Genomic DNA, 23,000 nt, shown 5'->3' on the forward strand with positions numbered 1-23,000 from the left:
CTGGCGGGGGGGTAGGTGTCGGATGAGACAGTTAACGTTGCGCCAAATGAGCCTTTTTTCTTTACTTTACACGGCAAAGATTCACAGTAATATGTTTGAATGTTAAAAGAAAGCAGGATGAGATTTTTATGATTAATAAACACTTCTTAAACACTTGCCCACAGGGGGCGCCAAAATCAACACAAACCCAAAGTTCCTCATAGTAGCTTTAATATCTTGTCTGTTTTGGCTGATAGCGTTAGGGTGAGGCTACCTGCCAGACTAGGCCAGCCAGGCTAATATGATTTAAGCTAGCTAAACTGTTGACATGCTAACTTTGTGGCCTAAGCAATGCTAATTTGCCACTTTAAATGAGAAAATTGGTACACTCATCTGCATCAGGGAACCATCTAGAAATTGGCAATACTGACAAATGGCTGTCACAGGATGTCCAAGCAGGTTTATGCATCATTAGCTTACATCACAATACTGTCATCACATTTGTAATGGCAATGATTCACTGTTCTCTAAGTGCATCACAGTAACATTAAATCAGGGCTCATAATTCAACGTGTTTTGTCTTTAAAAAAAAAGGTGAAAACTGGATTATAAATAACGAGGAAAATCACTTTGCAGTTGAACGGTTTATTTGCTCAGAAGAATGAGTCATTATCAGAAGGTCATTTCTAACTATAGTTGTACTTTCGTGCAGAAAGGAGCAGAACTGTCAATATGTCTGTTTTCATTTGTCAATGTTCTCTGCTTTCCCCTAAATGTTCTATTTTTCGCCCTCCACCCGACCTCCTGCCCCCTCTGTCACTTGTTGCCATTACAATAAATCCACCTCTCCTGGTTCACAGGCAAAGAGGGCAAACAGCCCCTGGATGGGAACATATTGCCCTATTGAGTTACTCCTGAGTATTTATGCAAGATAATACATGTCCTTGGGGGAATTTTACCCGAATAATCACATCAAGAGGGATTCTGTCATGCTGCAGAACCTTTTATTGCCATTAGCAAGGTTTCTGTATTATTTATAACCGTGCTGGAGATTATCGCCTTGTGTGTTTTCCTTTACTGGCTTTATGGAGCCTCCAGCAAGTGATGGATGGAGTTGCTTTTAGCCTCCTGTCAGTCTCAGAGTGTGTTTTTTTTCCTTCAATTTTACTGCGGTGTAGCTCTGGTTCCTCCTACGTGCATGGTTTGAGTGTGATTTATGGCCTCGGCCCCTGATCCCTGCCCTGCTAATGATGGTTGTAAACTGGTGGGAAGCTAAAGGTCAGGCCTATCTCTTCAGTCGCGATATGACATGATGTTCTCCTTGTCTCGGGAAGCATTTTGAAGCTTACAAGATGAAAAGCGAGGAGAAGAAACACAGAGGGTGGAAAAATAAATGATTGTGCGGTACACGGGGGGGGGGGGGGGGGGGGAGATTTATCTCGGCGCTGCTTTTTGGAGAATCTTCCTCCTGAAACAAAGACCTGTAATTACCTGCAGACTCAGGCAGACGTTGTCAGATTGTGCTGCGGAATCTTTGTCGTACTCCTTTCTAGATTGCGACTCCGGCTCCTCCCTTTCTGTGTCCCGGCAGCTGTAATTTCCAGGACTGTGAAGGTTAATGACAGCGACACAACTTCGGAGAGAGCTCCAGTAAAACTCAAAGCTATCCATTCATCAACAATAAGCTTTTACAGGTATTACATTACTGCTCTGTCATGCAGCAGCTACCTCTCGCCCGCTAATGGGAGCACATTCACTGTAGAAAGACAGAGTTAGAGATTATCTTATTCCAGCACCAACCTTTAAATCCCCTGAAATTATAGATCCATTAGACACATGGTGCTGTTTAAAGAAGATACTGTGCTAACCGATGTAACAGGCCTCACTTCCAGGTAGCCGAGACAGAAGACGTGTTCTCATCGTCTGATTCTGATACAAGGCGAGTGTGATAGGAATGCTTTGTCCTCCTGCACATATTTCCCACTACATAAATCCATGGTGCTTCTCCGTGCATGGGAAAATCAGTGTTCTGTGCACAAAGGTCACTCTTCATTTTTCATTTACTGTGCACTCCCCCGCCTTTTCTCTCTCTCGACCTCTTCTCCTCGCTCTCTCCCTCTCTCTCTTTAAATATGTGCGATGTTGCTGAGGCTCCAGGATTTCATGGTGATGCAAATATCTAGTAAACAGACCCCGGGTCACACCAGTCGTGAGCAAAAAGAACAAATTGTGTACACATTTTCCTCCAGTGGAGGGAATTCCTACATCGTTCTTACATTAAGGCCGTAGAGCGATAAAGAGGGAAGACTGTGGTTTGGCTTAAGTGAAGGCACAATGCTCGGAGGAGATGTTTGTGTTAGTGGTTTTGTTGTGTGCATGTGTGTAGATTATAGAGTGCATATGCTTTTGTTTATTTGACTATATCAGGGAGCAGGGAAGAGGCTAACTGACTATCTAACAGCGCAGTTTTAAGGTGTTTTTTTTCTGGAAAGCAGTGCAGGGCTAAGAAATCTTTATTCATGTGGAACATTTTACTCTAGGGGAGACACAACGCACAAACAAACAAACACAGGAACAATCAGATGCAGTTTAAAACACAAACACAGCAAAAATAATCAAATGCACGAGGGAAAACGAGTGTTTTCACCCTGCTTTTTTGTACATTGTTAATGCTGAAGCACATCTAATGCAATCTGGCAAAGTATCCCGGCAGCTAGGACTATAAAAAACAAAAAGCACTGTGTGAACATTGATTTTTACACTCCGAAGAACCACGGGGCCTGTGCAAGATGTCGGAGGAGGAGAGCATGTGGGGAAAGCAGGTGAGAGAGGTACTCAAGGCCGTGAAGGGCGTTATAGACAAGACCTAAAAGGTTGTAATGAGGTCTTGAACTAACTAAAGCCCAGACAGAGGTCTGACAAGTGAGTGGCATGATGGGATCAAACTAGTTCTTTGCTTGTTATGACCCTGGCATTTTGATATTGTAGTCAGCTCAGAGTCTAAGGCAGAACAGTGGGTGGGTGTTTCAAAATAATAACCAGCCAGCCCAGTATCCCATTAAATGTTGTCCATTGGAAACTCCACTCCTCAGGTTTAGGTCCAAGGCCAACACTCGGTGCCAATCAGGAAGTAGCGTAGCCTCAAGCAAAATGAGAGGCGCGCTACGAGGGTGGAAAACTGATTTCTTCTAACTCTACACCCACAGATTATTTAATTTTTTGAATATGTTATTCTCAATCAGCCCAATCCAACATTGTTAAAGTGACATGCCTTTAGGCGTTTCATGAGATTTCCTTCTGGGGCCAAACAAAAGCTTTATACACAGTTTACAAGAACAGTCGTACTTCGCAAGGCCTTTAAACAGATTCATTTTTAAAATTAATGGAATTCTCTCTCAGGCATCTCTATTAACTCAAAATATGTTTTTTTTATTAACCTTTGTTATCACTATAGTTTATTTGCACCATCAATCCTTAACCTGAATGCCAGATTTAAAAAAGAATGGGAATTTTGGATCTTGTTCCATTTGATCTAAAAAATATTTCCTGCCCCTGAGATTCAGCACAATTAACAAGAATATGGATTTGTCTTTTTTGGGTAACGAGGGAATGTGTGACATTTAGTTTGAGTCTCAAAAGCATTCAACCAATTACTTTAGAGGGTCCAGGACAAGGATGAGAACTGTAAAGCAGTGTGTCATCAGTATAATTATGATAAAATGCCTTTTGATTTTGATTTATCTGGTCTACAGGCAACATTTACAGACTAAAAAGCAATGGTCCAAATATTGATCCCTGAGGGACTCCAATTTGAGATACAGAAAAATGTCATCCCTTGAGTTAAGCTGCCAACCAGGAAAGTACAGAGCCAGGAGGCCATTCCCACTAGGCCACTCTTGGCTCAATATGTGGATAAATCTGGCAATGCAAGTTCACTATTGGCTCTGTGCTCTTCATCTACTTTTTTTTTCTTGACGTTTGTCTCATTCCGGACATTCTTTGGCTTACCTCGCTTTATGTCCTGTGTGACTCCCCGTCTCTGTTTGAATGCCTCACTTCACCTCTGTTTGTCTTCATCACTCCCTTTGGTGCATTACTTTTTGTCATATTCTTTGTCCTACCTCGTCCTTTAACAACTCTCCAAACTCTTTTTATAGCCACTGTGTTTGTTTCCATCTTTACCTTAAATCCTCCATCCCAGCCGTCTTTTTCATGCCTGTTTTTCCTTCATTCTTTTTCCTCCCTACATCCCTGCCACTTACAGCATCTTATGTTATTGCTGATTCAAGGAGCTCCAAGCAGCATCAGGCTATCCCCTGTCATTGATTCTACACACTCCATAAAGCAGCCTCTCCTCTCTCACTAATATGACAATTAGGCCAGTCTCTGGAAAATCTACGGGGTGTCTTTAAGTCCACATAAAAAAATGGAACAATCATAAAATCCTCCACCGTTTGCTTAATACACTTTCACGTGTACCGAACTCTGAAGGTCATCTCGGGGATGTGGAACAATAAAAGCAGAGCAAAGTGGAGCTCACCCTTATGCCTGCGGCAAAGGAGTATTTCTTTGAACATTAGTTCCTCTTAAAACGTTATTAAGTGTTTAAAGTATCGAGCTCGAAGTCTTTTGATCGTTCGAGTCGGCCTCCCTTACAATAACAAAGGTTATTAGAGCTTGAAACCCTTCAGGTTGTTGTTGGCTTCCCTCCAGGATTATACCTTTTAACAGAGCTTTACTGAAAGCTGTGAACTGACCTGTATTAAGACGAGCCTCTGCTACTCTGTGAACTTCTTCTGCCACTGTAGCTTCTACTATTGACATATAACATGACTTTTAAAAATATGACAAACTAAATAAAAAATTGCATCTTGAAGCTGTGCATCCACTGTGAAACAGGATTATATCAGACTATTGCTTAAGTACAGTGTTCGTTCAGTACTGTACCTTTGTTTAACACTTGACAGCCATTCTGTTAAATATTTAAATCATCAACACCCAAACCACCATAGTGTCCTCATTAATAGTGTTCTATTTCATTACCATTTTCCCTATATCTAGGACACGCATAATCTTAGTTTGCTTTCAACCCTCCGATATTTCCGTGCGAGTACCTCACGGCTGTGTAATGAAAACACGTCAGCAGCGTACACGTCAACAGTACAGAGGCTGAGTGAGAGCAAGAGAGAAACCAAGGTGTAACAAGATGGTAAAAGGGAAGATGTTGAGAGACTGAGGAGAGGAGAAAACGAGAGCCATGGCAACCATAATAAGTTACAAAAGCATTTCAGAGCATATTAGTGCCTTCATTCGATGATGAGGTGTTCTATTTGCATGCAAAGTATCTAAACCCCTGCAGCAGAGGGTCACTCTCTCTGTATAAGCAGTATCTAATTCCACATCGCAGGCATTCCTCACATCTTTTCTTCATTATCAAACCATTTCCTTTCTCTTGAAAGCCTCTGTTTGTTAGCCAGACTTGACTCAGTATCAGAACAATATCAGTCCTCTTTAGGGCTTTGCTAAAAACACTAACCGTCATTGATTTGGTGTTGATTTGTTATTGATCTTATTTCAGTGCAGAGCATTCTGAGGTGGCATTGGTGAGGTCAAAGCCTCCTTCATTCCCAACCCTCCCACACCAAGACCAACCCGCCAATCCACTTTTTTCCACAGCTAAATGAGCGTCTAATGACTTAGTCTTGGAAATGACATGCCCCAACACTAAATCAAATTGATCTGGGGCTGTGAAAAGGGACACCTTAACAAGTAAATGGAGCAGGGGCGTGACTGGGGGGGGTGGCATGGGGTGGCATGGGGTGGCATGGCCCCCGTCTGAAATCTAATAACAAAATCATAAACTGTGATTGGCTATTTATTTCAGAGGCGGGACTTATGTGACAGTAAAATGCAGCACATTTTCTATTAAACTGTGACCCCCCCCCCCCCCCCGCATAAGTTGGTGTCCCTGATGGGCCACCCCTGTCCAAAAAGTCTGGACACGCCCCTGGAGTGGAGCTTGGTGGTGAGTTCAGGAGCCTGTTTCACTTGTAGTAAACAAAAGCTAGTTGATATGAAGGAGGTATTCAAGCGCAGACTGAAGTTTCATTCAACTATGTATCATTTTCACTTCCCCTCCACTACGTCACTTACCATCTGTAATAACTTGGCACCCATAAAGACTGTTGGGATGGTGCCTGAAATCAAGCTCGATCGCTGAATATGTTTGTCACAACACTGGAAACAACAATCCCTACGGTAAAAGAACCGACACAATAATTTGCCACCGACGTTGTAGATTTTAATGTATCTTAAATCCTTGTAGCCCACACATTATGCCAGCCTCAATATGACTTCAGTGACATCTACTGCCATTTCAATTTCCAACACAGAGTGCTACAGCACCCTGGGGTTCAGTATTTTGGATTAGTGTCTCCTCCTAAAACGTATATGTGACTTTCAGTATGCGTCGTTCAATGATAATGGCGTACTACTGCACAGCATGTGCCACGCAGCGAGCCTTCTCAATGGACTTGGCTGCAGCCATTTGTCATAATTACAGTGATGTTTGGCTCTGAACCATTTGCGCACCCACACACGCGCATACTACACACACACACACACGCTTTCATACTGGTGTATCTACTTATTGTGCTGTCCCATGAAATTGTATAGCCCAGGGTGTCTAATTATCCTAATCGAATGCGTACCGCCTGACATTTATTCATACATTATTAATAGCCGAAACAATAGAATCTCTGATTGGATATACTGACTTCCTGACTTCTCTCTCTCTCTTAATGTCTTTCACTTATCTCTCACTCCATCTCTCCCTCTACCCCATGACCTCCTTTCTTCTCTCGGTGACTCGATCCCCCTTCACCTCCTGTAATTTGGCTTGTGGGTGTTGAGTAATTAGCATGCCTCCCACTTTTATTCTGATGTCAGAGCGGGGAATTTGAGAAATGTCCCATAAAGATTATGTGTCCTGATAAGGTTATGTCTGGGACTCCATTAAAGAGATGGGCTACACAATGGCTGTTTGTATCCTTCAGGGGGAGAGAGGGAGTGAATGAAAGGGAGAGAGAAAAACTGAAGTGACTCAGTGAGGGAAACTAATACGAGGAACACAGTAAGCTAGGACTCTCTATTGTTGCATTTTATCATAAGTATTTATTCTCTGTTGAACTTTGTTTTGTACTTCCTACATTTAAATTTAAGATTAAGATAAACACCTTGTTATTATACTTCATTATTATTATGTTTTACTGTTTTACCTGCTACTGCTATATGGTTAAAGGTTTGTTTAATCCCCTGTATATGTACTTTTGATCTTTTGTTAAAGTCTGGGGTTGTTATTTTCATATTTTGAGATCCCTTATTTCCTACTCATAGCTGAGCTTCAGGGGCTGCATCCTTCAAAGGACACATTTAGGCCAATTGCATCACAGCGGCGTGGCGAAGGACCCATCGGGTGTATCGCAACTTCTCCCAAGATTCATTGCGCGCCAATTCAAACGAGATGGCGGACTCTTAACTGGCCAGTTTTTCTCAGTTGAATAGCAAGCATCACAAATGTTAAAAATAACGAAATGGGCCAATCAAATTATCTTTAAACAAATAGGTTAAGTTACGTGACGTTAGTTATGATAGTTAGTTAGCCCGCTAGCTACCTGTAGCTGGGTGGCAGGAACAGCTGGTGACGTAAACAGGGAGTCCTCCATAGACCAGACCGTCTCATTTCATTTCAGCTTTAACAGCCTACACAGGCTACGACTGACTCATCCTCTGTAGAGTGCATCCTTCGAAGGATGCCGCCCCTGAATTGAGACACAGCTAAAGTCTGCTTTAAGGATGTCAAAGACACAATTTTCTACATTTGCCAAAACAATCTAAGCTGGAATGACCTCTACCTTCTGATGGCTAATGTTAGCAAGACAGGCATTGGTGTACAACTGCCATTACAGTCAGATCCACGCTACTTGTGCTTCTTTTGTACAAGCCTTTGTTTTAGCCTTTATCATTTTCCCGCAGTAATTAATTCATCAAGGCAGCGGTGTTCAGCAGGAATCGCACTGTGTTTGCTAAAGCATATCAGGATAGCGTGATTCCAACTTTGTGATAACATTCGTCAACTTAACAATGAATCTGTGCAACAAAGGCCAATAGAGAAAGTGTTCACCCAGTTTGCAATTCAGGAACTTTACTGGCCTGCGCAGAGTCCTGACTTCAACCCCCTCCAACACCTTCTGTATGAAATGGAGCGCCAGAAAACTGTTGCCCAAACTCCATTCTGCTCTTGTGGATTAATGGGAACAAATCCCTTTAACCAAGCTCCAAAATCTTGTGGAAAGCCTTCGCAAAAGGATGGAGGCTGTAGCTGCATATTTATAATGATGGTTTTTCATTGTGGTTTTAATTGCACATTCATGAATTATATAAAGTCCACATTATGATAGTAGTGAATGCAGTTTTCATTATATTATTCTTGCTATGGCATATTTTCAGTTATAACACCTGCAATAAGTGAACAAAAGAAGACATGAAGCAATCCAACAGAAAAGAGGGATGCATTGTGGGTACTGTACAATCTGCAGTGTATGTTTTTGCATTGTTTTACACGTTGTGCATCAGCAAGAGGTTTGCATAAAGAAATCCAACCCTGACTATTCAAATTTGGGCTCTTGAAATTGTGCATGAAATGTTTTGTGTTTGCGGTGGAGAGGATGGAAGGGCTCCCCACTTGATTTTCAAAACAAATTACTTGTTGCATTCTGCGTTAAGATCACAACAAGATGAAAGTTGTTTAGTGGCTTACAGTGCGTTTGTGAAATTTCTTGTAAAAACACAACCCCATGTCAGGAATGTAAGTGGAGGGAAAATTGATGTATGATGACAAGAATAAAAGTGCACATGTGATGCACTATGGATTCCTCCATTCTCATGCTACAGCAGCGAAATTGCAGCTGAGTTAGCGGGCCAGCCGGTCATGCTATCTGAGGTCTGTGGCTGAAGCCGATGGTAATCCTGAGAGCTCTCCTCCTGCGAGGCAGAGTGCTTGATGCATTTTCAAGGCGGATCATGTCGTGTAACTTAATTTGGGTATCATTTGTATTTCCACATGAATCACGTCCGAGGCCCGCGTGTGCCTCTTTGCTGCCCGATGAAAAATACCGACAGTTTAGCTCCGCCGTCAGAGAGGTGATTTGCGTCGCTGGCAAGCATTTAATTTAAGTAAACCAACACTTCTCTCCGTCTGTCTCAGACTCTTTTATATCCTGGATAATGCTCTATGTCTGGAGCGTTATTGAGCGTTTCTATCTCTCTCTGCTTATATAGATTTTACCATATAATGCCCTCTCTCTCTTGCCCAAGATTCTGCCCCTTCCCCTTCTTGTAATTTCCCAGATGTCTCATAGGCGGTGAGATTTTTTGATGTGGTCATGTTTTGCCACAGAAATCTGACTGCATTCAGGCCCGACTAGACACTTCTCCCTCAGTGGATGACTTAATCCGTCTTTCCGAGCAGCTTTTTATCTCCCCTCACATCAGGGTTAGAGCATAGCGATGCTGTGGGAATACGAAGATGGCGCTTCAGTCGAGAAAACCACCCAGCCTGTTAGTTATTTAGTCAGTGATCGAGTGTTTGCATGTTTCTGTGCTCGTTTACGTCTCGCTCCTTCGCCTCATTTAGCAACCACTCACTCCTTCTTCTCCTCTTTTTCTAAATTTCCACAGATTCTGCTGTTTTGTTGCAATGGCGAACGTGGCCCCTCCCTTCTTCTTCCTGCTGTGTTGGCTTCTCCAAACGACCAGCTCGGCTTTTCCAGAGGAACCTGGGCCCCTCAACTTCATCCCCACTGAAGGTAATGACCTCTCGACTTTCTCGCCCTTAAGCCCGCCTGCTCCTCCTGCGTGTGTGGTGCGATGTCACGACCTAACAGGCAAAGTGTTGAATTGTGGGTGGTACATGGAAGAGGCCAAGGGTCACGGTGTGGGCTGCGGCGGTCAGACAAGCTCTCACACGGAGGGTGTTGACTGGTGTCCAGGTCGGGAGGTGTCGGAGTGAAGGAAGGGGCTCTCGTATTCGAACTTTCCCACACACACACACACACTCAGACCCTCACGAGACATAGCTCTTTACACACTCAGACTTTGAGACTCCGTATCAGCTCGACAGTCTCCAGCTCAGACCAGACCAGTGATTGATTACAGTTCAATAATATTGACTGATGGTTTCCCAGCTGAGTCGGGACCCTTCTCGTTGTATCAATACCCAACAGTAGATTTTTCAAGCAGGAGGTTTTCAAGCTACTGAGAGCTGCACTCAGCAGCAGTGGATTACAGCAGGTATACGTTATAAGAGAAGAAGAGAATTCGGGACTCAGGTTGAGAGAGAATAGAACAAAATTACAGGATGGAAATAAAGCAGAAGCACTTTACACATAGAAGCAGAGAACGATGAATGGACTACAGGCGATGACATAAAGAAGTTATGATGGAAATGCAGACAGAGAATGAGAGAATATGAGATGAAAAACTCTCCTATTCACAGTCAAGGTCAAACACAGATAGCCGTACTGGTTCATATTATGCAACACTTATTCATCCATCTTTCCTCACATATTTTTCTCTGTCTCTGCACAACTGGGGACAACATTATAGAAACATGCTGAAAATGCTCCACCACCGCTTTTATGTTTGATTTCTCTCCCTTAAGGTTTCCCTTCCTTGATGTAAAGAATCCCTCATCCTTCTAAAATACTTTGAAGATTTCTGTTTTACCCTTTTGATGTTCCTCAAATGTCACCTGTCTCTATGTGACCTGATTTTGAATTGTCTGAATCGTGTGACAGAACATGTTTTTGCAAAAATAAACCGGTGACATACGAGATTTAGTTCAGACAATGTTTCATTTTCAGATAGTTTGTTTTTGTATCTCGGTTTGTGCTCTGCTCTGAGCCGCCGTGTGCCTAATGTAGCAGGCATGCTGTTGTTCCAAATGCAGGTCTCAAACTTTGTCTCCACGTCAGCCTGAATACCTGTCACAAACAAAAACAACTTTTATGTTGACTACTTTTGTCACAGATCAGAGTCAGTTTGGGATCAGACATTGTGTGTTTTTGTCTTTCTTTCTCTAACAGTGGTGAGAAGACACCCAGTGTTTCTGGGTCGACCCCACCGGACATGGCTGAGACAAGAGCCTCTACACATCCAGAGGGTCCTCCAAGTCAATCGAACACTCTACATTGGAGCAAGGTACAACTCTTATCAGCACACAGACGTACTAATGAACTTCTAAACGATTCCTTCATGGCTTTATCTAAAGTAACGCTCAGGCACTGCTGAAATGACTTTGATTGCTTGCATCACACACATATAGCAGTACAAATATAGCTCTGTCAGAGCCATTTTCAGCTTTGATATCTGTTGGATTGTCTGTTATCGCTGCATTAGTTGCCAAGCAACAAAATCAGCCAATTTCATTGGACATTATTTTAGGAGTTACAGTGGGTGAGCCTCAAACCTAAATTTACTATCAAAACATAGCTTCAGTATTGCTGTAGAGAGGTGAGTGTGCCTTGATGATTTGAGGCAGGACTAAATGAGAATGTCAGCAACACTTTTAATGTTTCAAAATGCAAACTAAAGACATGTTTACAAGCTAGCACAAAACTAAAACTAAAGCTGAGGTTAGTGCTGAGGGTAAATGATGCTGTGTTCAGTTTATAAAGCTACAACAAGGTACATAACAGCTCACATGAACTATCCTCTCATCCAGTATTCTCTCTTCATTTTTAGCATAGCTGTTTCACAAAAAAGAATGGCTTCTGTAAGCTAACCAAAAGAGATGTTAACTAATCAAGAGTGCACAGGGAAGCTCATTGATAGAAGTGGGTAGCAAAGTTAAAGAGCTAGTTGGTGAACTAATGAGGCTGGTAAGCTAACGAGTACAGGCCAACCAACCAAGAACATTCTATGGCTTGTTAACTAGCATGCTAACTTAGCTAGGCAGCTATGAAACAGGAGCTTAATGAACTGTCTAAAGTTGTCCTGTTAGCTAAGTCTTATTTATAGAGCAGTTGACTATAACTTTGATAGTGTAACAAAAAACAAGCTAGAATACTTTACTCTATTTAACTTTGCTCTGTTTTGATGTTAAACGTCATCAGAACTGAAATGTAGATATTTTTAGCTAAGTCAACAGATCACTACAGAGACTTTATAGAAGCTTGTGTAAGTAGAGACTAAAAAGAGAGGTACTTGGTGAACCAATGGGGCTGGTAAGCTAACGCATAGGCTACGTGCTAACCAACCAAGAACATTGTATTGCTAATTAGTCAAAAGGCTCTTCTTTCAAGCTAACTAGCGTGCTATCTGTCCTTTAGCTAACAGGATATCTCTGCAAAATGTTGCAGATTTAAAACTTGTGTCCGTTTTTGTTTCATAACAACATGATCAAATTATATGAAATTCAATTAATGCATAAATTGTAGTTTAGTCACTACAGAGACTTTTAATTGGCCCACAAATGTGTTACAGAAGCTTCGTTCAAGGCTGATATTTGGCAGGAGAAATGTTTTCTAGTTTGGTGTCCATATGGGGATGGTCCCCATATGTCTGTCAGTCTGGTGAATGTGCTGATGCTGACAGTAGCCCTGGTGGTCAGGAGGGCCAGACGAGGACGGCCCCGCTCAGCTACACCACTATAAAGCTACATGGGCTGCTTACTGGAGCCATTCAGGAGTCGACCTGAAACAGACTGAACTAACAAAAAACATGCACCTCAAGATTTACTGCCCCTGTTGTCAGAAAATAATTTAGCTTTAGACGTGCTGAAAAAAAATGAGACACAGTTGGTTACCACATATGGTGATCATTATTTGCTGTAGTGGCAGTCTGAAGGAAGACTGAAGTGGTTTTCTAATAAGAGACGCCACTGTGGTCCAGGAAATGACCCAGTCCCTGGCCTCCAGCTGGTCTAACCTCACTACTGAGACTTGGTAGTAAATATATCAAGCTATGTAACATGGTTCCAGCCATTCTGTCTGCGCTGAGAGGGTCTATAAGCACACACATGAACACAGCCTTATTGTAAAACTGCCCTAAGACAACTACAGCTACTGTAGTCTACTCGTCTGGGGTTATTTCAATTTACAGCTGAAGAAATTGTGACTGAAAAGCAGAGGTAAACTGATATAAATGTCTCAGCTAACCGGATGATAATGAAATTCTAGACTGACAGGCAGAAAGACGACAGAGGCGAGAGGGGTTGATGGCATCATGAGAGATTCAGAGAAAGAGCATTTCAACACTATATTTATATATTTCTTGTAAGTGGCTAATACTGTTTGTGGCTTCCTGACAGAAAATGATAGATCCATGTGCAAATGCTTGTGTGAGCCACTGACAGCCCGGCGGGGAGGCAGAGTTTTAAAATGTATGATGTATAAATAAGTACCTGTGAGGTGGCAGGTATGACTGCCAAAAGCTCCTGCAGAGTGCACGGCCTGATAAGACGCCTCACTCATCCCCAAATCCTGTCACCATTAGCATAGCTGCTCCTCAGACTGCAAGCGCTGCTAAATCCCTGCCCCGAGCACCTGCTGAGAGCTGCTACCTCTCCCTGTCCTCTTCCCATCCTTGCTAAATGAAAGTAAACCATGTTTTTGGCTGGTGGCAGGTGGAGTAAAGCTCCTTGCTGTGTTAAGCCCCTTTTCACTGCTGTCAAGACGAGCAGCTGCAGATTCTGTGGTCTCACATCCAAAGGGCTAACACGCACAAATACAAATCAATTGGAGTGTGTTTGCCTATGGCAAAGATGACCAAAGGAATGAAGCCAACTTCAATTAAGTCTCCCAATTGTGATACAGCATAAAGGGCTTTCGCCATCTGTATCTGTGTGTGTTTACCTTTTGCATCTGGTGGAAATGGAAAGTGTGTCGTTTCACTGCCAGGATGGAGTCTGCTCCGTTTATTAGCCCAGCAGACGCTGACCTCATAGGTCACCGGGGGTCACGCAGCAGTTTCAGACAGGTCAAATGCCTCATGGCAGACAGACAGAAAGATGCTCAGTTGTGCAAAATGCTGGAAAGCTTGGGAGGTAACGCTGCCAGGCTGTTCAGCTGCAGAGTGGACAGAGGGAAAGTGTAGCATGCTGACAAGGAAAAGAACGTGCGTGTGGGGTAATATAAAACGTACACACTGGGCTAATTCTCATAGGATGCTGTTTGGCAGTTAGGGAGCAATGATGCATTTTGTCAATGATGCAAATTATGCACGATGAGTGTAGAGTGATGCAATTTAGCACTATTAAACAACACTGTCTTTTTAAATGGTGGGTTTTATTAACCCAAATATGAAGAAAACTATTTACAAAATAGAAGTATTCAACAATGCAGAACTATACTGAACACCTGTAATTAATTGAAGCGAAAAGAACTGACCTAACATGACGTGGAACATGTTGCCTGCTCAGACCATTTCTGATACAAAGACAAACACTGCAACAAATGCCTGCAACAGTTTGGTGGGTAGTCTGATCACTTCCTTTATTTAGCATGTTTTGTTCAGGCCTGACAGGCAGCCCCTCCAGCTGCAGCATCAGCCCTGGTAAATTCTAGAAATAGTAATTATGAAGGTCTGGGTCCACAAACTGCGTTTTTTGTGCTGGCAAAAGCAGTTCAGTGTTTTCAGCTTTCAGCGAGTCCTAAGTGCAAAAACGCCCTCAACATCAGCTGTTTTTTGTCGCTGCGCTCTCAGTTGAAAATAGTACAACTTTTGGAACACCGCAGTGCTTGTCAGTGTCACTTTCCCTCACCGACCAATCAAAATGAAGAAGGGGCAGGACTTACGATATTAACTTTGTCAACAACAATAGCGGAGGAGAAGCTAATCCTTACAGTTTTTCAAGAGTACAATTTCCAGGTGTAGAGCTGCTGCTGATGCCAGGAAATGATTCCTTTCTATTTGCTTACATTTTCTTTATTAAATTCCCTTGAATAAAAGCAAATATTAGGCATACAGAGCAATTTAGAAGAGACTTATCGATCACCACCGAGGGACGCGGAAGTGCCGTCAGACAACTTTCATAACCTAGCAACAAACCTAGCGCTCTGAAATTGAGGTTGTGGGCGCTGCCAGCACAAAAAACACTGTTAGAGGACACAGGCCCTAACAATGCAAGATGAACTTTACCTACAACGCTGAGTCTACAGATCTTAATTTAAAATCACCAGAAAATATTTACATTAATTCACACAACCTGTCGTTATTCCACTAAATACAGCTCTGGACTAAAAAATGCGACAAACAAAAATAAACAGAGAAATAGTTCCTGAGGCTGCCTCAAGTTTAAAGCAGCCTTGGACAACAATGTCCATCACATTCAAAATGCTGAAGAACTCAGAGTGCTTTCTTAATAGAGGAGAATACTTCATTTTGCAACCATGTAGTTGAAGGTTGTTGGTAAATTGTACCTAGCGGGACTTTCTCTTTCCACTTTTATATTTTCATAGCGTTGGAGATTCATTTCCTGCAAAATTGTCTGTATTTTAGCAATTATTGAGATATATCTTTCCATGGTGTTTGTGTTCAATACAACCATTGTGAAACCAAACCATCTATTATAAACTGTCCCTGTTGCTGTTAAAGTCATTACCAGGTTGATATAGTACTGTGAGTTCAATGCCTGAAGGTCTCTGACCAAAACGTTGCTGTTTTAAAATCGAACTGTTCTGCAGGATTCTACAACACCAACTTCTCAGTTCAAAGAGCAAACTCACTTTTTTAAATGTAGTTTGTAACATCAAACAGGGACCCGGCTGCTTACTCGAGCACGCATTAACAGCCTCCCGGTACATACAAACTCTCACAGAGCTGTGCCACAGCACTCAGTCAGCAGAAGTGTCAGGGTAACTCGGTGGTCAGCCCAAATCTTTCCATTTCGGTTTCATCCAGTGGAGCAGATTTTCCTCTACATTTGTAGGCTCACAAAGGCTCTGGGCTGCTCTCACTGAACCACAATATGGCTGCTTGCGAGAAGCAGAGTTTTGAAACTGAATAGAAATGTAGGAAACTTGGCAGCTTAAGATGTCATGACCTAAAGTCTGCTGTTGTTTGCGCGGACCAAAAGGAGAAAGTTCATTAGCTGGTCAAGTGAGGAAGTTGGAATATGTTGAGAGTTTCTCTTGAATCGTGTTGACTTTGTGTTAGCCAGGTCAAAAAGGGTCAGAGGCACTGATGAAATAGCAGCTCAGGCACACGCACGTCCTACACACAAACACACAAGGCCAGACAGAGAGAGGAAATAGGAGACTTTTGTTTTGTAGGTTTAAGTGTTGGATTCTGTCGGGTGAGTTCGTAAGTTATGACCTAATGAGTCGAGGCTGGGTGCAACATAAAGATACATTAAATATTTACACACATGTTCCCTTGTTAATCTAACCTTCTGCAACATGCTGTACACCTGACATCAATAATACAAACATACAAGCTACAGACTTTGCATCATTCAAACAACCTGCACGACAAGAGAAGGGATGGAGAAAGACAAGCAGCAGCAGCATAAATAATTCCCCCTCCTCTGCACTATCAGAGGCAACAGTGCTGGATGCCAGCTACTCTGACTAGAAGGCCTGGTGCTATATTCATTATGTTAATGCTGAGACAACGCTGAAGCAGCCTGGATGAGATTACGCCTCACACTCTGGCCCACTCCACTGTTTGGAGGACGCTTAAACTCTGACCTATTAAGCAGGAACGCACAAGGCAAGTGTTTGGTGATTTCGCACTCCTCCTGTTAGTCGTCATCCTTTCCAACGAGGTTGACCGAGAGCGGTAATCTTTTAACGGTCAGGAAAGAAAGATGAATTATTCAGGAGCGGAGGGAACTGATGGTTTACCTGCGCCTTCATCATGCACACATTCTCACAGCTGACACACTGAGTAGGTCTTATTTCTTACATGAGCCGAAATGGTCCATGGATGCAGAATTGATGACCCCCTCCCTGCTTCAAAGAAAGAGGAGAAACCAGGAGAACATGCAGTATAGATGGGAGGCAGAGCTGGAGATGGGATCGATACTGCTGCAATAACACAGCTATGGCAGATTTACAGATTAGCCCGTCCAAAGCCTGGCCCTCTGCGTAGATGAAGCCCGAGCTTCAGAAGAATCCCAACAAGATACCAAGGCCTTCATCAATATGCAAACGTCAGCCGTTATTCGCCCAGCTCCGCTCTCATTTAGTTAGCATTTTCAGAGGAACATCCAAGGTTACTGCAGAATTATCAGCAAATTAAGAGTGCGAGAAAGCAGCGTTTGGAGTATCATGAATACATGCACGGTGTTTCAGACCACATGGAGGCAGAATGCGGGGGTGTGCAAGCATCAGTGTAACAACTTGATTAAGTCGTCCATTAATTCAATTTTTAAGCTTTTGAATAAGAATGATAAGCTGGATTCTGGGCCTTGGAGCAAATTCAATGCAGCAAGTCAGGTTTAATGAGCAGAGGCAGGAGACGAAGGGGAAATATGAGACTCTATTATACATTCGGGTACCATTTCTCATATATATATTGGCAGATATGGAAGACATTGTAAAGCTGTTCCCTAATCTCTGAGGGTCTGATCAACTTTAAGCAAATAGATATCTCCAATGTGTATGCATTACATGGCAGCATGCACAGAATTATTCAGTAGTAAAACCACAGAGATTCATAGCAGTTATGTTCATACTCTGAGGTTGTATTAAGTGTTTAGCCTGGATTTCATCCAAAAGAAAGTCTGCACTGTTCTGAGCAAGCAATATTTCTGCGGTGGAACTGGTTTTCATCGTTTGATTAGTGCTTTGTCTTGCCTTTAGCGTTAGATAGTGCTGTGTTGGCTGACTGCCACTCTCACTCTATGTGTCTCTTTCTTTCTCCAGGGATGACCTTTTCCGCGTGGAGCTGGACATCGTAGCAGGAGAGGAGATGTTCTACAGCAAGGTGAGCACCTTTAGACTCCGATAGCATTTACACCCTTTAGTTGTCTTATATGTCATCGGGCTAGGAAATGTAATGTAAATGCAAATGTAGCTAACCAGCAGTGGATGTGTGTTTTTGATTTACAGAAGAGAACGTGGGAGTCGAACAAGAATGACATCAGGATCTGCAGGATGAAGGGCAAGCATGAGGTGAGACAGTGTTTCTCTTTCTGCATCTTCTCTTTCTTTTTTAGAGCAGGTACATTCTCTGTCTTTCTCTCTGGCTGTCACATAAAAGTGTGAAAACAACCTCCATACATTTATTTTCTGCCCACATAGGAACGGCCCAACAAACATGTGAACACAGCACTGACATATTATGTACTCTTGAGAATCCAAACCACACGTATGTACTGTAGTTAAGCATTTAGATTCTTCAGAGCCAAATATTTGTAGGTTTAACATCAAGTCACTACATGTGACCTGCTGGGCAGGTAGCTTACAGTCAGTTTATTACAGATTTTTTCACTTAAAACAGCTACATGGGGATGGCTGCAGTGAGATCGAACCAAAAAAGTAAAGATGCTGGTAGTCAAACCAAAACAATCAGCAGAAAGAAGCTAAAATGCTCCATTGAGTTGTGTTGTCGAGTAATAAATATCTTCAGTTTTGTACCAGTGAGCAACCTGATGTGACATGTACATCAGTTGAATTTCAAATGACAGAAAAGTAGCTTGCACTTAACACTAGTTATATCAAGTTATTATATTAAAAGGTGGGTGAATAAAAGTATTTTCTACATATATTAAACCGACTTTAGTGCCTGTGTCCACTAACTTGCACTGGCAGCACCCAAAACCTCAATTTCAGAGCTCTCCTCACCGGCGCTTACTGTTGCTAGGTTACAAAAGTTTCCTGGCGGCACTTCCGCTTCCCTCGGTAGTGACCGTTAAGTCTGTTTTAAATTGCTTTGTGTGGTTAATATTTGCTTTTATTCACGGAATTTTACAAAGAAAATATAAAGACAAAATAGGGCGGCTGTGGCTCAGTGGTAGAGTCGGTCGTATTTCAATCGGAAGGTCGGAGGTTCGATCCCCAACTCCCTCAAGCTACATGTCGAAGTGTCCTTGGGCAAGACACTGAACCCCAAATTGCTCCTGGTGGCATAGCCAACGGGTATGAATGTGATATCTGATTGACAGTTGGGCACTTTATGTAGCAGCCTCTGCCATCAGTGTGTGAATGGGTGAATGTAATATGTAGTGTTAAAGCAGCTTTCAGTGGTCGCAAAGACTAGAAAAGCGCTATATAAGTACAGTCCATTTACCATTACCATTTTACAATGGAAGGTAATCTTGTCCTGGCGTTAGCAGCAGCTCTATACCTGGAAATTGTACCCTCAAAAAAAACAAAGCATTATCTTCTCCTCCGCCATTGTTGTTGACAAAGTTGATATCATAAGTCCCGCCGCTTCTTGATTTTGATTGGTTGGTGAGGGAGAAGTGACGATGAAATGCGTGGCGGTCCTCTATTTTCATCTGAGAGCGCAGCGACAAAAAACGGTGTTTTAGCGCTGAGGATGCTGAGAGCTAAAAATGCGTAACTGCGCTGGTTTTGTATTGCCTCTGTGCTGCCAGCGCAAAAAAAAAAACGCTGTTAGTGGACACAGGATATGCCATTTGTTGCAAAAAAACAAACAAACCCTCACTTGACTTTATTTCTAATTATATTTCAGTTTAAATCATTCTCGGCTTTCTTGGGAACACAACCTTTTCATATTTTTGGAACAGCCTTCATTGGAGATGACAGGCAGATATTGTAAACTGTAAAATGTCTTACATTTCTTCCGGGAGCTCTAGTTTCATTGTGCCAGTCATCTGGCTGTCATGCCTGCTGGCAAACCCTCTAAAAGAGGGGCTGTTTGACCGCATATTATCTCATATTGCCTGCTCATCTTACCCTTCACACACACACACGCGCGCGCGTTGATAAGACGAACAGAGCCACTCCGCCCCTTACTCCACTTGTTCCACCTTCATAAGATAGGAATGCAGTTTGTGCACTCAGAAAATACAGGTGGGCGTCAGGAAACCAAAGCGTTGAGGATGAGATGGGGTGAAACGTCCCAGCAGCCACCAGCAGCCCACGCCTGAATACCTCTGATATCTCCACCACACACACATCCCTTGCTGCTGTCTGCCACACATACACATACACGGCCCATATTCAGTGTGTATGTGTGTGTGTGTGTGTGTGTAGCTGTGATGGTGAGGGAAACATGGGCCCTGTCCCCTGAAGGCAGAGAAAAAAAATGACTTATTTAACACAGCGAGAGAACACCTGACATGAAATCTGTGTGAGACAGTGCCAGACAGAAACACAATGGAGAATAGAGGGACGGCGACAAAAAGCCAGGCTGAGGGGAGGAGGAGAGGGACAAAGGATTGAGAATGAAGAGGAGAGAAGATGAATAAGGAAAGAAGTAAGGAAAGGAAAGGACAAAGGAGGAGATGGAAGGAGAGGAAATGAGAGGAGAGGAGGAGGGGGGAGAGGGAGGGGTATGGGGGTCCCTGTTGGCCGGCCCTGAGGAGAGCTGTGGGGCTGACTGAGATATGAAAGGTCTTCTTGCCCCTAATGACTGTGCTGCCTGGTGAGGCTGTGAGTCACACGGCAATGTGAGGGAGATAAGAACACTGCCAGGTCCTCTCAGTCAGCTCTCTGGGCTCCAATGAATGGATGTGCTGCGTGTGCATTTGCAAGTTCAGAAACACACACACATTCACACACCCACTAGGGTACAACCAATATGGACTTCTAAAAGCAATATTCAGTTTTTTAGACTAAAAAAAATCTAAATAACAGCAGCTGAAAACTGCAAAAACGTTGGAAGCACTAATATGTGGCATTAATCCTGAACAAAAACACAAAGAAAAGCTTTAAAATGACAGTTGAGTCATTTATAACACCTCTCTGAAACAGTCTCAACCATACTGCGTTATTATAAAGACACCCTGTGGAGTTTTTACCTCAGCAAAGTTTATTTTCATTATTAAATGCCTTTTATATCTGATGAAACATCCGTCCATTATCTATACTGCTCGTCCTGTTCAGGGTTGCAGGGGGGTGAAGTCCAGCTGTCATTGGGCGAGAGGCGGGGTACACCCTGGACTGATCGCCAGCCAATCACAGGGCTGACACATAGAGACAGACAACATTTCAAGCTAACATTCAAACCTACGGGCAATGTAGAGTCACCAGTTAACCGAGCGAGCATGTCTTTGGACTGTGGGAGGAAGCCGGAGTGCCAGGAGGGAACCCACACATGCACGGGGAGAACATACAAACTCCACACAGAGAGGATTGAACCAGGACTTGAGCTAGGAACCTTCAAGCTGTGAGGCGGCAGTGCTAACCACTGCACCACCGTGCAGCCAAAACGTATTTGCATTCTGCTGGTGCAAAATACAAAAGAAAAGGGACCCACTAATCAAAACATTGTTACTGCTTCTCTAAAGCACCACAGGGTGCCTTTAAGCATCATTAATGCACAACAGCTAGTGTCTATTATGGCATAGCACATTCTTTGGAAATTCCATGGAGAGACCATTTATGCATAAAATAACTCCATTTGATATCAAACCGATAATGTGACACTTGAGCGGGTATTATGCTGTTTCACTTTTTAAGACATAATGTTACAGTGTTGGATATCCAGACTAAACGTGGGTGAAGTTTCAAATCTGCAGATAAAAGTATGTTGGAGTAATCCCCAGGCTTCTCAGCTAAGTTTGCAGGCTGCTGTGAACGCCAGTTTTTTTCTACACGCTGCACTTTGTGACGTCACAAAGTGTAGCCTCGGCTTCAGAGCTGGCCAATCAGAAGAAAGCAGGCTTGTAGGGGTGGGATTTCTTAAAGGGACAGGGCTGACTGAGTCGTTTCAGGCAGAGGCTGTATGAGGGCCTGCGCAGAGCACCAGTGTGAGAAAAATGACGAGTTTTGACTGTAAATTATGCTAAGCTAATCCACAGGTATCACAGAGTGAAATATGAAGCTTGGCATTAGCATAATACCCCCCCCTTTAAATATAATGATACCTTTAAACAAGTACAGGAAGCTATAGGTGAGTCTTTTGAATTGATTGTAATGTGAAGGCGGAACAATTTCCTGTTCATTATACTGACTTATAACACCTTTAGAACTACGATTAGGGACCACATATACGATGTGAACCTGCCAGTCAAAACTCAGGGTTTTCTGTATTTCATTGCACTGTAATATCTGGGAGTTCCCTTTGTAAATTTCAGATTAAACTCAACTGTAATTTAGCCTCTAATACCTTAAAACGCATCATTTGAGATGTATTTTGATGTTGCGATAACCAAAAATATACATTTTATATAACAGTATCAATATGGCAGTGGCAGCGTGTAGCTGCAGTGTTACCGCAGGGCTTTTGTTTTGAAATGCATGAGATAGCTGGGGTGTTGTTTTTCTTACCTTCCTGTTTCTGTTTTTTTATCGTCCTGTTGGAGGTCGAGCTGAATGAATATTACACGCACACACACACATGGAGATTCTTTCATAGATGTAATGTAGGCGGGATTACCAACCCTCATGTACATGTTCGACACTGTATGTTCATACATATTCATCATTTTCAAGTGTTTTTAATCTGCTTTGCTTCTCTCCTACACATACATGAGGAAATTAAAGGGGAAATATCAGCGAGAACATCTGTCATACAGTCCTTTTCCTGCATCCTCCTCCCTCCTCCTCTTTCTCCTCCACTTCACCTCCTGGAAATGTCCTGTTCTGCTTGGGGGGCGGTTGTGTCAGATGTGACACATCCACCACCTCGTAATTGGTTTTGTAATTAAATGTTTCTGCCTGGTTGATCACAAAGGACATAGTATTCTCCCCAATTACGCAGAAAATTCAATATCCTAATTCTTTCGCCTTTTTTTTCCTCCTGTATGTTGACCAAACGATTGTTGATGAGCGCAACAGTTGGCCTCGCTGTCACTCACCCTGCATATCCCTGTCATATTTCCCTTT

General features: G+C 42.8%; 1 protein-coding gene across 1 annotated transcript in view; it reads left to right on the forward strand.

Moving 5' to 3' along the window:
• sema6bb (sema domain, transmembrane domain (TM), and cytoplasmic domain, (semaphorin) 6Bb) overlaps positions 1-23,000 on the forward strand; it is a 137,514-nt gene that overhangs the window by 52,739 nt on the left and 61,775 nt on the right. Inside the window, exons 2-5 of the mRNA XM_069679556.1 lie at positions 9,718-9,845; positions 11,124-11,238; positions 17,907-17,967; positions 18,093-18,155. Of these exons, the coding sequence (XP_069535657.1) occupies positions 9,737-9,845; positions 11,124-11,238; positions 17,907-17,967; positions 18,093-18,155 (348 nt within the window). The 5' untranslated portion in view covers positions 9,718-9,736. The remainder of the gene's footprint in view (positions 1-9,717; positions 9,846-11,123; positions 11,239-17,906; positions 17,968-18,092; positions 18,156-23,000) is intronic.

This window comes from Semicossyphus pulcher, unplaced genomic scaffold (genome assembly GCF_022749685.1).
Source record: "Semicossyphus pulcher isolate SPU_LCO1_2020_fin unplaced genomic scaffold, fSemPul1.0.p SCAF_4, whole genome shotgun sequence".
In the NCBI taxonomy this organism is placed as follows: domain Eukaryota; kingdom Metazoa; phylum Chordata; class Actinopteri; order Labriformes; family Labridae; genus Semicossyphus; species Semicossyphus pulcher.